This window comes from Haliotis asinina, chromosome 8 (assembly GCF_037392515.1).
Source record: "Haliotis asinina isolate JCU_RB_2024 chromosome 8, JCU_Hal_asi_v2, whole genome shotgun sequence".
Classification (NCBI taxonomy): Eukaryota; Metazoa; Mollusca; class Gastropoda; order Lepetellida; family Haliotidae; genus Haliotis; species Haliotis asinina.
Genome location: NC_090287.1, coordinates 42,114,411 through 42,129,299, shown reverse-complemented (window position 1 = coordinate 42,129,299; position 14,889 = coordinate 42,114,411). Strand labels below are relative to the sequence as shown.

Sequence of the window (14,889 nt, the reverse complement as noted above, 5' to 3'; positions counted from 1 at the left end):
TAAGCACACAAAACTGTCTGTGCACACAAAACTGTTTGTGCACACAAACCTGTCTGTGCACTGGGAAGACACATCAACTTATATTACAGGGTGTATTACATTCACATCACTCTACACAGCCATGCTTTTAGAGAAAAATTCACACTGTATTGAAGAAAAAGGGGACTCACTCATATCAAAATGGCACTACCACACAAACATAGGACTCACACATATCATCATGGCACTGCCACAGAAACATGGGACTCACTCATATCATCATGGCCCTCCCTCAGAAACATGGTACTCACTCATACCATCATGGCACTGCCACAGAATCATGTGACTCACTCATATCAAAATGGCGCTGCCACAGAAACATGGGGGGACTCACTCATATCAAAATGGCCCTTCATCAGAAACATGGGACTCACTCATATCAAAATGGCACTGCCACAGAATCATGTGGCTCACACATATCAAAATGGCACTGCCACAGAAACATGGGACTCACTCATATCATCATGGCACTGCCACAGAAACATAGGACTCACTCATATCATCATGGCACTGCCACAGAATCATGTGACTCACTCATATCAAAATGGCACTGCCACAGAAACATAGGACACACTCATATCAAAATGGCACTGCCACAGAAACATAGGACTCACACATATCATCATGGCACTGCCACACAAACATAGGACTCACACATATCATCATGGGACTGCCACAGAAACATGGGACTCACTCATATCATCATGGTACTGTCACAGAAACATGGAACTCACTTATATCAAAATGGCACCTCCCCAGAAACACAGGACTCACTCATATCAAAATGGCACTGCCCCAGAAACATGGGACTCACACATATCATCATGCCATTTCCCCAGAAACACAGGACTCACACATATCATCATGGCACTTCCCCAGAAACAAAGGGCTCACTCATATCAAAATGGGCCTTCCTCAGAAACATTGGACTCACTCATATCATCATGGCACTGCCATAGAATCACGTGGCTCACTCATATCAAAATGGCACTGCCACAGAAACATAGGACTCACTCATACCATCATGGCACTGCCACAGAAACATGTGACTCACTCATACCATCATGGCACTGCCACAGAATCATGTGACTCACTCATATCAAAATGGCACTGCCACAGAAACATGGGACTCACCCACATCAAAATGGCGCTGCCACACAAACATAGGACTCACACATATCATCATGGCACTGTCCCAGAAACATGGGACTCACACATATCATCATGGCACTGCCACACAAACATTGGACTCACTCATATCATCATGGCACTTCCCCATAAACATGGGACACACTCATATCAAAATGGCACTTCCCCAGAAACATGTGACTCACTCATATCATCATGGCACTGCCCCAGAAACATGGGACTCACTCATATCAAAATGGCACTACCACACAAACATAGGACTCACACATATCATCATGGCCCTTCCTCAGAAACATGGGACTCACTCATATCATCATGGCACTGCCACAGAATCATGTGACTCACTCATATCAAAATGGCGCTGCCACAGAAACATGGGGGGACTCACTCATATCAAAATGGCCCTACCTCAGAAACATGGGACTCACTCATATCAAAATGGCACTGCCACAGAATCATGTGGCTCACACATATCAAAATGGCACTGCCACAGAAACATGGGACTCACTCATATCATCATGGCACTGCCACAGAAACATGGGACTCACTCATATCATCATGGCACTGCCACAGAATCATGTGACTCACTCATATCAAAATGGCACTGCCACAGAAACATAGGACACACTCATATCAAAATGGCACTGCCCCAGAAACATGGGACTCACACATATCATCATGGCACTGTCCCAGAAATATGTGACTCACTCATACCATCATGGCACTGCCACAGAAACATGGGACTCACTCATATCATCATGGCACTGCCACAGAAACATGGGACTCACTCATATCATCATGGCACTGCCACAGAATCATGTGACTCACTCATATCAAAATGGCACTGCCACAGAAACATAGGACACACTCATATCAAAATGGCACTGCCACAGAAACATGGGACTCACTCATATCATCATGGCAGAGCCACAGAAATATGGGACTCACTCATATCAAAATGGCACTTCCCCATAAACATAGGACTCACACATATCATCATGGCACTGCCACACAAACATAGGACTCACACATATCATCATGGGACTGCCACAGAAACATGGGACTCACTCATATCATCATGGTACTGTCACAGAAACATAGGACTCACACATATCATCATGGGACTGCCACAGAAACATGGGACTCACTCATATCATCATGGTACTGTCACAGAAACATGGAACTCACTTATATCAAAATGGCACCTCCCCAGAAACACAGGACTCACTCATATCAAAATGGCACTGCCCCAGAAACATGGGACTCACACATATCATCATGGCACTTCCCCAGAAACATAGGACTCACTCATATCAAAATGGGCCTTCCTCAGAAACATTGGACTCACTCATATCATCATGGCACTGCCATAGAATCACGTGGCTCACTCATATCAAAATGGCACTGCCACAGAAACATAGGACTCACTCATATCATCATGGCACTGCCACAGAAACATGTGACTCACTCATATCATCATGGCACTGCCATAGAATCACGTGGCTCACTCATATCAAAATGGCACTGCCACAGAAACATAGGACTCACTCATATCATCATGGCACTGCCACAGAAACATGTGACTCACTCATACCATCATGGCACTGCCACAGAATCATGTGACTCACTCATATCAAAATGGCACTGCCACAGAAACATGGGACTCACCCACATCAAAATGGCGCTGCCACACAAACATAGGACTCACACATATCATCATGGCACTGTCCCAGAAACATGGGACTCACACATATCATCATGGCACTGCCACACAAACATTGGACTCACTCATATCATCATGGCACTGCCACAGAATCATGTGACTCACTCATATCAAAATGGCACTGCCACAGAAACATAGGACACACTCATATCAAAATGGCACTGCCCCAGAAACATGGGACTCACACATATCATCATGGCACTGTCCAAGAAATATGTGACTCACTCATACCATCATGGCACTGCCACAGAAACATGGGACTCACTCATATCATCATGGCAGAGCCACAGAAATATGGGACTCACTCATATCAAAATGGCACTTCCTCATAAACATAGGACTCACACATATCATCATGGCACTGCCACACAAACATGGGACTCACACATATCATCATGGGACTGCCACAGAAACATGGGACTCACTCATATCATCATGGTACTGTCACAGAAACATGGAACTCACTTATATCAAAATGGCACCTCCCCAGAAACACAGGACTCACTCATATTAAAATGGCACTGCCCCAGAAACATGGGACTCACACATATCACCATGCCATTTCCCCAGAAACACAGGACTCACTCATATGAAAATGGCACTTCCCCAGAAACATAGAACTCACACACATTCTGTTGTGTGTGTGAGACATGAGGTGTGACTCTGAGGTGTGTAACACATTTACCTATTGTGCTATTCCCTGTGCACCGTTGAGTGATACATAATTTTGAACATTATTATAAAGTCTGGACCATAAAGTAACATCTTCTTGAGCAGAGTATCAACATAACACAACTACTGCTGTAATCTTAGTATCTATAAAGCTTATTAGCATTAAAGTTACCATTTAAATCATTCATGCACAGTCAGGCAAATTTTGGCACCTCAAGGCATCCTTAATGATATTCTGACACTTTCTGGCCAGGTTCTGTGTAATAATAATAACAAGCATTGTCACTAAGGTGACATAATCCCCCGCTGCATATTATCAAATCAAACTTCAAAAGAAATGAAAGTGAAGGTCGTAGTTTAATTTGAAGTAAAATGTCAACAAAAACATTACGCTCAAACTCTTGATATTTTGCACTGTAGTTGTTCAAACACAAAAATGTTTTGAAGAGTCACTTAGACTTTGACCAGTGTATGAAACTCCTAAAAAACGTAGTCACCATGACCATGAAAATTAACTGAAGGGCACCAAAATCAATCAGGCCCTGCATCTTCCCTAGATAAAGCTTGGTGCTGAATATGATGACAAGGTAAAACACTGAAGTCCCCTTGTGACCACCAAACCTGACTGAGACCTTTTACTGTGATAGAGCTTGATACCAAATATGAAAAGAATCTAGTTCTTAAGATATTCTAATCCGTACATATGTATGTGCATACGGACATTGGTACGGACTGATGGACAGAGCCTAATACTTTATCCCCAGCTTTGCGCTAAACACATGACTGAGGATAATACTGGATGACACTTAATAAAATATAAACAATTGCAGACTATTACATTAAAATATGTCACATTTATAAATACACCACTCATGAATATCAAATCCGTGGCAACAATATCCATTCTTGGAAATGACATTCCTGCCCTGACTCAGAATACGAGGAAGAGTTATTTATGACAGGGGTATTGACATGGACACATGCCTACTTCAGTATGTGATGACACATGCAGTGGACTGCCACACCTGTAGTGGAGTTGTCTCCCTTTACTGTGGGCACACCACAGGATGACATCACACAATACTGGACAATAGTGGCTACACATAAACTGAGGATATAGGATTGTTTTCCCTTTCAGGTTAAATTTATCCTTATTTGTACATGCATTAGGTGATTAACAAAGTCATCCACCTTACCAAGGAGTGAGAGGTGATATCATATGTACTTTCTGTAGTATGTGTCTATAGGTGCTAGGCAAAGTGTGTCCCAACTTTGTATTTGTTTGATTTTTACGTAGAGAACAAAAACAGACTTTTAATTCTTTTAATTCAATTCTTGTGTGGTGATGACAGACAAAAGATAGCAATACCATAAGGATTTGTGTCTATCAACAGTCCCATAACAGGAAAAACTGTACAGTACATAATATAGATTCATGTGAATAGTGAATACAGCTAATTTCAGAATCCCTTTAACAATTCTTTGTAAGCATGTCTCCTATGTTTAGAATATTACCAAGGTTAGTAGTTGCTGTCCTTCAAATAAATGCATGTTACTTCTGGTCTTTAACAAATGACAACCTGTCAGGAGTTGTCCCCCTTTGTACCCATCACGGGTTTGTGATTAGTATTTTATGGCCTCTTGTTCTTCTAATTTCCTCTTTTTCACATTGTTAAGAATGTTTTGTAAAATATGTTGACTGAAGGTGAATGAGTGTATTTGGCACCTTTTAGGAATATACCAGCCAAATCATTCTGAGAGACACAAGAAATACCCACAGAACAGTGACATTTGTATGTTTGAACCATACAGCATTGTCTATTTGTCAGTCCTAGTTTTCCTTATATATGCAGCATAATCTCACACAATGCAAATCATATCATCAAATACAAGATTGCAATTTTAGATTACAACAGTATGCAAACATTAAATTCTTCTTACAAAAATATAAGAATATATTATATATATCTTATAACCATGAGATGGCGTTATACAACTGGCTATAGATAACTATTGTAATATAGCGGTTAGTCTCTAATTGCCTACATCTCCAATCGCAAACAAAAACAAAGCTGACTAATTAGGATGATAAAATGCACCACTACTCTCATAATGAAACCATCTGGCCAGGGCTCTGACATTCTTCTACCGATATATATATTTTTTCATTGCATTCTGACTACACTTAAAAGGCTAGTTCACTCCCCGGACAAATGACAAACGCCATGTCTCTCTCATGACTTGAGTGACAGTGTAACAGTAGAGAATTCCTTGATGATGTGTTCAGAGAACTAAATAAGCTTATTCTGCTAATGATTTGCTCTATAATCTGTCCAGTCACAACTGTCTGTGTCTTGCTGAGTACTGATATGGCCACACATTCAAGGCACATTCAACTGACACACCTCACCAAAGGGCAAAGCAAGTTTAAACTGTCACCTTGTCCCAGGGAATAGAACAGCACATCCCAGCAGCACAATGAAACAGTAGCAGTCAAGCTGAATATCACTCATACAGAGCCAGTACATGCTGTATACATGCTTACTGACCAATGATACAATCCAACACTGTGAGATATGTAGGTATGAATAGCATTATCAGACACAAAGAGTATTCCCAAAGAGATACAATGTTATACTCTCAACCTGGTTCACTTCTGCCGTTACAAGTGAATGCATGACTGTATGTTTTGTTCTCGCAGTACCTGCATTCATACAGGAATTCTGTATGTCAGTGTATGTACTCAAATTTGTAACATCACACAAAGCATACAGATCTCTTTCAAAAAATTGTCCTAAAACTTTTCAATCAATACTTTAGTATGACCAATCTTATTTCTTGTTTTGAGGTTTTTTGTCCTCAGAAAACCTAAATGCAGGTGGGAATTTAAAAAAAAATAACCAGACAAAGTAATATTCCTTTTAAACAATAAAATAATTTTACTTGTGGCAATTTATGAAGTGCATATGGGTAAAAACATTCGTCCTAAATGCATTTTTAGCAAACAAAATTATCTGGATTTTATTTTTTGAGTAAGGAAAATTCATTTATATTTTTTGGTTCTCATCCTTTCAAAATATGATCAGCAGATCCTAAAACAAAAGACAGACCTGGTCTGGCCTTAAATGAATGACACATGCAAAGTTAATATTTTTCACCAGTTATGCTGGCAACATCATAATTTGATCTCAACTATTTAAATATTTCCTAACCTTATACTTTCAAAACTTATAAATTGTTACTATGATTTCATGTTCTCAAATTGGACATGATGTTTCTATTTCTGGCATGAGATACTCTTGCCTGACTGTGATACACATGCAAACATTGCCTTGTTCAACCATCTGTGTTTGTGAACAGCATTATTGATAATACCAGTAGTACATTACATTCCCCCATTGAACAAAAAGAAACATGTGAGAAATTCATCATAAATGTTCGGGCTAATATTGGACAAATGTGTTTGAGCAGAAAGTGCTCTGAACAAACACTGCATGCATTAAAACAATGACAACATGGAAGTGCAATATCCGACTACCTCGGTCAGCAGTTGACCTGTGGCCAGTTGGTCACCTGACCAGCCCATTGTATCAAGAACACACTAGGTGGCAGTGCTCTTGGTAAAAATAACATCACATACACGATTCAGTCAACACTTTGGATCAATATAAACTCCTGGGCTAACATTATTAACAAGATTTTGGAGGGGAACAAATTGGTACCCCAGTGTACACATCAACTAAGCTAATAGAGAGTACATGTGGTCTAGTTTGTCTGGTTAAAAGTCAATCCAGCCAATGGTCTGCAGTGTTCAGCTTTGTGTGGACAGTTGCAGGTGTGACCAGTACCTCAGAGCTGACTGTTGGCACTCAGAGAAAGACTTTCAGGACACCAGCATCCAAACTTAAATCCATCTAATACATGGTTGTGTTTACTCAATTTAAATTGCAAATACGTTTTACACTTTCAAATCTTGCCATTCACCGTTCGTGATGATGGTTACCCCATCAATGATGTTTTCGAGGGTTTGTGAAATGTTTAGAGGACATAAAAGTGTTGGACATACGGTCAAACAGACTTGTGGGGTACTCTCATACCTCTTATAATAAGTTTCCATCCACTGTTTTACTGCAGCATGTGCAAAAACGTAGGATATAATGACAAGGATCACCTACATGATTTGAACCATAAAAGTAAAAGGACATGATATTGTGAAGAAACCACAAGGATATTACAAACAGCACCCTGACATGACATCATCTTAGATGAGTGAATTGTATCTTTCTGCCACAAGTTAGTTTTAGTACCACACTGACCCAACACAGTTATGCCACAAATTGATTCATGCAACATGCATTAGAGATCCACCATAGTTTTCACCTCCATTAGATGATGGAACACTGATTAGGGACATGCCATATTTCTGTCTTATAATAGATCATGTACCATGGACTAGAGACCAACAGTTGTTCTGCCACGAATTAGATCATGTACCATGGACTAGAGACCAACAGTTGTTCTGCCACGAATTAGATCATGTACCATGGACTAGAGACCAACAGTTCTTCTGCCATGAATTAGATCATGTACCATGGACTAGAGACCAACATTGGTTCTGCCATGAATTAGATCATGTACATGTATAAAAAACAAGCTATGGTTGTGCCACAAATTAGATCATGTACCATGGATTAGAAATCCACAATGGCTTTGCCACAACTTAGATCATGTACTATGGAGTAGAGACCAACAATGGCTATGTATTGCAACATTTACCTTAAAAAACTCCAATCTTTTCAAGTGATGGTGTTCCTATATTTTGTGAACGCGTGAGGTCGATTATGACAAAACAATCTGAGGTCAATGCTCATGACCTGACCTCCACAAGATACACTCAATATGTTTCACAACGATAAAAGTTGAGTCTACCTCAAGTTCGTGCAAAATCAATACATCTCACAAACACCTAAAAACTTGCACAAAGTGTTTCCTTGTATGCAATCTGTGGGTCTTGCTGTACATGTCCAGATTACACATCTGCCAACACTAGACTTGAAAAGAATTGAGCATTTCCCTTTCTTTTCCATCAATCATATATGTGACATTTAAGACAAATAATATTTCCAAACATCTAAAAATGAGCTATTTATGCAACATAAATGAAAGACATGCTGCAGCGATATCACTGGTATGTATAAAGGCCTTCTCCTCCCAATGCATGTTGACATGATTAAGCTGCATGTTCAAACATTCTGATACATCTAGGAGATAATGAACATAGATTTGCCCTTTAATTATAGCTTCCAATCCTCCACTTCTACATATCATATAACATGGCATACTGTCCTTACGTCACAATCAAACTTAATGACAATATTGAAACTAAATTAATATGGTACAAAAACATGATCTGGCTAAAAAGACACTTAATTTGAGTAAGGCTTTTAAAGGGTTACATGGCTTTAAATATGTCTTGTCGAATCAACACAACAGCTTATAAGCCAGGGGTAAAGTTGTGAAAGGATCCCAGCTATCTCTAGCAATATCTGTGAACAGCTGGGAAGGACATAAAGATACTAGGTATTACACCTCCTCCATGAAATTCAATACACTTATCAGCAGATAATATGGTCATGTGCAAACACCAGGGGCATGCAAGTCCTGGAAGGATGCTCTGCCCAAGTCATTTTCATGCCTCACCCCTTGTGCCCCACCCCCCTGCACCTGTACATACCACAAAGACTGATTTATGTGCAGCTCAACAGACCCTCATTCTATGCAGACGTCTCCATTCAGCAGGAGCCATTGCTCTGAGGCTTTACATTAAACTAGTCTACAATGGTTGTATTAGGCGTTATTGAGTAGTCGTTTCTTCCACCTTCAGAACAGGCTCATTACAGTTCAATACTTAATACAATTAATTCATAAGAAAGGAAAATTCCTCAGCCCATGGAATTTCATTCAATGCAGAAAGAAATTTTAATCTATAAATAGATTAAATTAGCATATGATCAGTAGCTTGGAAGTTCATCCCTGGGACAAAATGTCAGTAATATAAATTATGCACACAAAAACTAGAATAATATTGGCATATTAGCTCTGAAAATACATGATCGCCAATTGTAAGGACCTTCTACATCTAATAACCCTACCTGTGTGAGTGTATGCAGATCGGCCAGTATGGACCAAATATGTCCATTCATTAAAAGAATGAAAGAAAAATTGCCCAGTTAAGATTGCTATCTTACAATGGACATCAAAGCAGGTGTAAGTAATGCTTCACTGGAGTCCATTTGGTCCACATTCTTTACAGTATTGCTAACATTGAAGAGGATGTAAAACATTCTCCATGTTATGTGAGGCTAGATTCAGTGATGTATGTCAAGTATATAGGTATATGTCCCACCTGGTTCCATGTGTTTCCCTTCCTCCGTATCGCCTTCTGTCTGGTCAGGGATCCAATCTTGTCCGCTGCGGATGGCTTGTACAACACCAGATCTTCATCTGACTCCATTATCAATGTATCCAGATTACCATGTAATTATCACAACCACACAGCAAACCCACACAGGTGACACAACTTTCAACTTATCCATCACAAGCTTGATCCGATTTGTGTCAGCCTACTAATAGAGGACTTTATATTGTTGAATGAAGTACATCCTCAGTTGAGAATCACATTCTCGTCAGCAGGTATCAAATCTGTCAACATCAAATGATTTTCCTCCCTCAGCAGACGAGAATAGTCCCATAAACACCACACAACTGTGACACAATTGAGGCGATTTGGGCAATTATCCACACACGACCTCACATATCGTTTGTCACATTCCGGGTCTCCTCAAACAGGTCAATAAAGTAAGAGAGAAAGGTGTAGTGCTCAGGTGTGCTACATAAGGTGATGTTACACTTGTGCCACTTGTGCCACCTGCGCAGCAGACGTCATGTAAACCTATCCTATGCACTGTTCCACTTTAGCTGAGGTTGAATACAGACAAGCCACCAGTCAACATACCTGCACCCACACAATATGAATTCAACTGTCAACCTACTGTATACAAAAAAGCCTAAACCGGATCTCAAAATAGATAAGGGTAGTGCCCGTGCTTGCTGTTGTGATGTGACTTACTCCAAGCTAAAACTGTCAAGTTTGAGAGTATTGGAAAGACAAACTTCATATACACCCCTCCAAATGTTTTCCTCCAGCAAACTCACAGTTTATCAAGCACACAGAAACTGAGAGATTTATCAGTGATCCTTATCAAGTTGGGTTAAGTATGCCAGCGTCACCTGTTGTTGGATGTGGACAGTCTATAATGATGTGTGATGAAGACTCTGATGACAGCTGACCCCAACTGATCTGGGGACATTCCATGAACAGCTCCTCATGGAAAGGAAACCTATAGACTACATAGAGGAACAGTGTGTACCTTTCTGTAAACTATAAACTATAATGTCTGCAGACAGAAGTACTCATAAAAGTATAAGTGCCTCTGGTCCAGCTGTGTGCTGATGATGGTCCTCTAGCAAACACTGAATCCAGTATTGGAAAGTCATTGGGTCATATTATCATACATTTATTTATGTTTTCGGAAACAGAATCGTATCACCAGGTGGATAAGACTGTTTTCTCCTTGAAATTTATCTTTCAGGGAATAATGAATGATGCTGAAGATGTGTGCAGTTATCCAACACTTGTTGTTCCGCTGGCTTGGCACACTCATCACAGATGGATTCTTCTGAGGTATTCACACACCCACAGCAAACAGCAGCTCTTGCAGCAAACTTACAACACTGTAATCTGCAACATTAGAGGAGCAGGCATGTAGCAATACTTTGAGACATCAAGCTATTCCTTCACTGACAACTTGTAAGCTGACAAGTCAGATGAATGTGGAGTCTAACAATGGCCTGGCTTCTCCCTCCAACTGCTTGTCATGGGTATACAAGCTCATGTATCTCTCGTGGGACAGGGATTGTACACTCCCACTAGCAAATGTTCCCTGTGTTGTTACACGGAAGTTGTATTTTCTTGTAGAATATCTCTAGTCACTGTCACACACAAGTAAACAAACACTGACACACGTTCTCATGAGATTCCTGAGTGAAAGCCTTGCACCTGTTCCCTTAAACCAACACGATATAGGTATCAACTGAAACATGTCTGTCAATAATCATATACAGTAACTCTGCAAAGCCTGTTAAATTGAAACTGATCAGTTATTTACAGTCACCAAATATGTTGACTATGAATGGGATTTACAACTTATCTCTTAATGTATAGCGTGAATAAAAAATTAAGCGCCACCCAGCACACAGGAAATCTTTCAGAAAAAGTGCGCTATCATAACTTGGTTTAGTACTTTTAGTTTAAAAACAAAACCATAATGGCAATTATCTTTTACTTTCAACAGGATGCATGTGGTTTTGGAAAACATGCATTTTGTTTTCCTCAAAAAGGTTACCCTCTTTTGAAAAAAGAAAATCAGAAATGACTGTTTATATGGTCACATGATTGTCACTTTTAACAAGTGAAACGTAAATTTAATAGTCTTGTATAAGCACAACAGGAATTCTTATTTTGATTTATAAAGAAGTGTCAACATATCTGTAACAATATTTCCTTTAATTGTAAATACAAATGATTATGACATCCCTAAATCAGTTACCAGATGAACCTTCTCTAAATATGGATTGGTCTTCCCAGTTAGTTCAGCCTAACATTTCCACAGCTTCACATCTTAATTTTGAAATCGGCTGCCGTTTAATTTTTTATTCTCGTTATAGAAGCAGGAGGTGACAACACCTGCAGTGGCAACCACTTGTCTTGAAAACTTCAAGTAGTTATGATTGCATGTCAGATGTACTGGTATTTGTGGGGTAATTTTTTTCCACACTATTATAAAGCATATAAAGTAAAGAAGATAGCATTTTCCACAAACTTCATTATTTCTGAATCATATCTTCATTACCTATAAACAGTTATGGTACTGGTTTGGGATATTTTAACTTTTGTTTTACTCTTCACTGTTTCTTCATCCTATCACTTCTACACCAGGTTTAACTATCTATCAACCACATGACTCATATATTGGGTTTCATTGTTGATAGTTCTCATCACTTATATATAAAAGTTTTATATTCCCTATAACATCACCTCTTATACACTATGCAACTGAACTCACTGATAACAATTCTCATAAGATCGATCAGCATGGAATCACACATGTCGTCTGATTTTCATTTGTATGTACAACTTATGCAATCATTTATGTACACCATGAAATCTCAAATGAAACAGACATTTCTAATTTAGCAAAAGTAACAAAATCACATATGTGGACCTGAAATCTTCCAACTCAGGTCAAGACATACTGTACAATTTTCAAGAACTATCAAACCCAAATCGAGGTTGTTGCCATGGAAACTAAAGAAATATCACTATTGTAAAAATCCCAGATTACCAGAACTCAACCAGGCCAATCTATGTGATACCATTAGTAAAGAAATATTTTGTTCAATTTCAAAGTCTGCTTCTGAAAGACAACTTGGACAAACACATGTTAATTTTACTCGATACACTTTTTGTAGGGGATATAAAACATTTGAAAAGAGATTGTTCTACCATACATCTGTTATTCTGTAACTGAATGATGTTGTTTTAACACACCACATCCATATATCAATACTTAGCAGTAGTTACATATGGCAATCGATACTTGACAAACATACTTACCAAAGACAAGCCATGTGTTCACCAATCAGACGAAAGGGATATTAACTCCACTGAAATCTTTTAACTTCCTCTAAACTTTTTAGAATGAGGATCGTACTGTACTAAATCCATCAGGATATTGACAGGCAGCTCCCTGTATTTAGCATCCCAATAACGTGACAAACACTCCAGTATATGTGATGTGTAGCAATGGCGACCACTGCCCTATTTCCAGGCTGGCCACCAACAGTATATCTAGTACACAAGGCACATAATTCATCCAACAACACCTACCTGGAATTAACAAGCTGAAATATAACTTAAACTGCAAGATTGTACAGGTAAATGATTTTGGTTACCTAGAAAAAATTCTGTTCACTGACTCCTGATGCAACCTTTAAAGTTAATTCACTCTGAAATTTTGATTTGATAGTAAGAGCCTAATAAGCTTGATTCTGCATTCCTGTGTCATCCACGTATGACAAATGAATACCTATGAGCAACAATCCATGTGTTGAATACAGGAACCAGGGCGTTGTTTATATACAGATACATCACCCTGACATCTGACACACAGTGCAGCAGACATCAGCTGACACAAGGGACACACAAAAATAGTGGCCCACACCACTGAACTTTCAACCTGGAAACACCTCCAACAACTGGTCCACCATGTGGCTTAATGTATATAAACCCAATAATCTGGCTTAACAGGCCCCCAGAGGGGGGAACAAGTTCACATGCCGGACTCTGATAGATGATATCATTTTTCACAAGTGTCATCTTCAAAGTGCTGTGGACAGAATGTAGCCCTAGAGGTTCTAGTAGCACTCATCACGGACATAAAACAACGTCAAGCTTAAAAGTTTTTAATGTTCTTCCTTAACTCTTCCAGATAGATTTTCTTGCCTGTTTTACAGATGGGAATATATGAAAATGCAAAATTACCTCAAATACTGCATTCCATTGAATGTCTACCTTCTCAAACTGTAGGTGTAAGAAAAAATATTTCAACCTTCATTAAAGACACTCAGATTACTCCCTTTATGTTCAGTTGCATAATAACTTGGATTTCCAATGTTCTAAATTTTACAGTTTGATGTGTTTGTAGTTGACTTGTCCATGCTGATCGTGTTCCTACAAGTTTGGTTAATTTTGCATCCTGACAATGAGTAGCAGAAGCAGTGAGGCCTCATATGTAATGTATTTTAAACACAATGTATTAGCACAAGCCTTCAAAACAATGAAAACAGGTGAAACCAGAAGTAGTATCTACCTGTCAACAGTTACCCTAAGGTGCCAGCAATGTGACCTTGTACTGGCTAAATACTGTTATTGCAGATTACTGACTAAAGCTGAAGGATAACTGATGATTCTACAAGTATCACTTCATTAATGAATTGACATCGGCACAATTTAATTGTGCTGGAGAGACTTTGAGAATATAAAGCCCCCCTGTGTAAGTGTACAAGAGTCATTCTTAACAAAACTTTAGGAAAGCTTACCTGGTACAGTTACAGAGAACCTGACTATGATGACACATGACAGATTGTACCATAGCACTGTCAAACAACACACAGGAAGTTGAACC

At 39.2% G+C, this 14,889-nt stretch overlaps 1 protein-coding gene across 2 annotated transcripts in view; it reads right to left on the bottom strand.

Annotated features, from left to right (window-relative positions):
- LOC137294684 (uncharacterized) overlaps positions 1 to 11,384 on the bottom strand; it is a 90,499-nt gene extending 79,115 nt beyond the window's left edge. For both annotated transcript variants that reach the window (XM_067825756.1, XM_067825757.1), the window contains exon 1: positions 9,990 to 11,384. In XM_067825756.1, coding sequence (XP_067681857.1) covers positions 9,990 to 10,097 — 108 coding nt within the window. In that variant the 5' untranslated portion in view covers positions 10,098 to 11,384. The remainder of the gene's footprint in view (positions 1 to 9,989) is intronic.
- Positions 11,385 to 14,889: the final 3,505 nt, after the last annotated feature.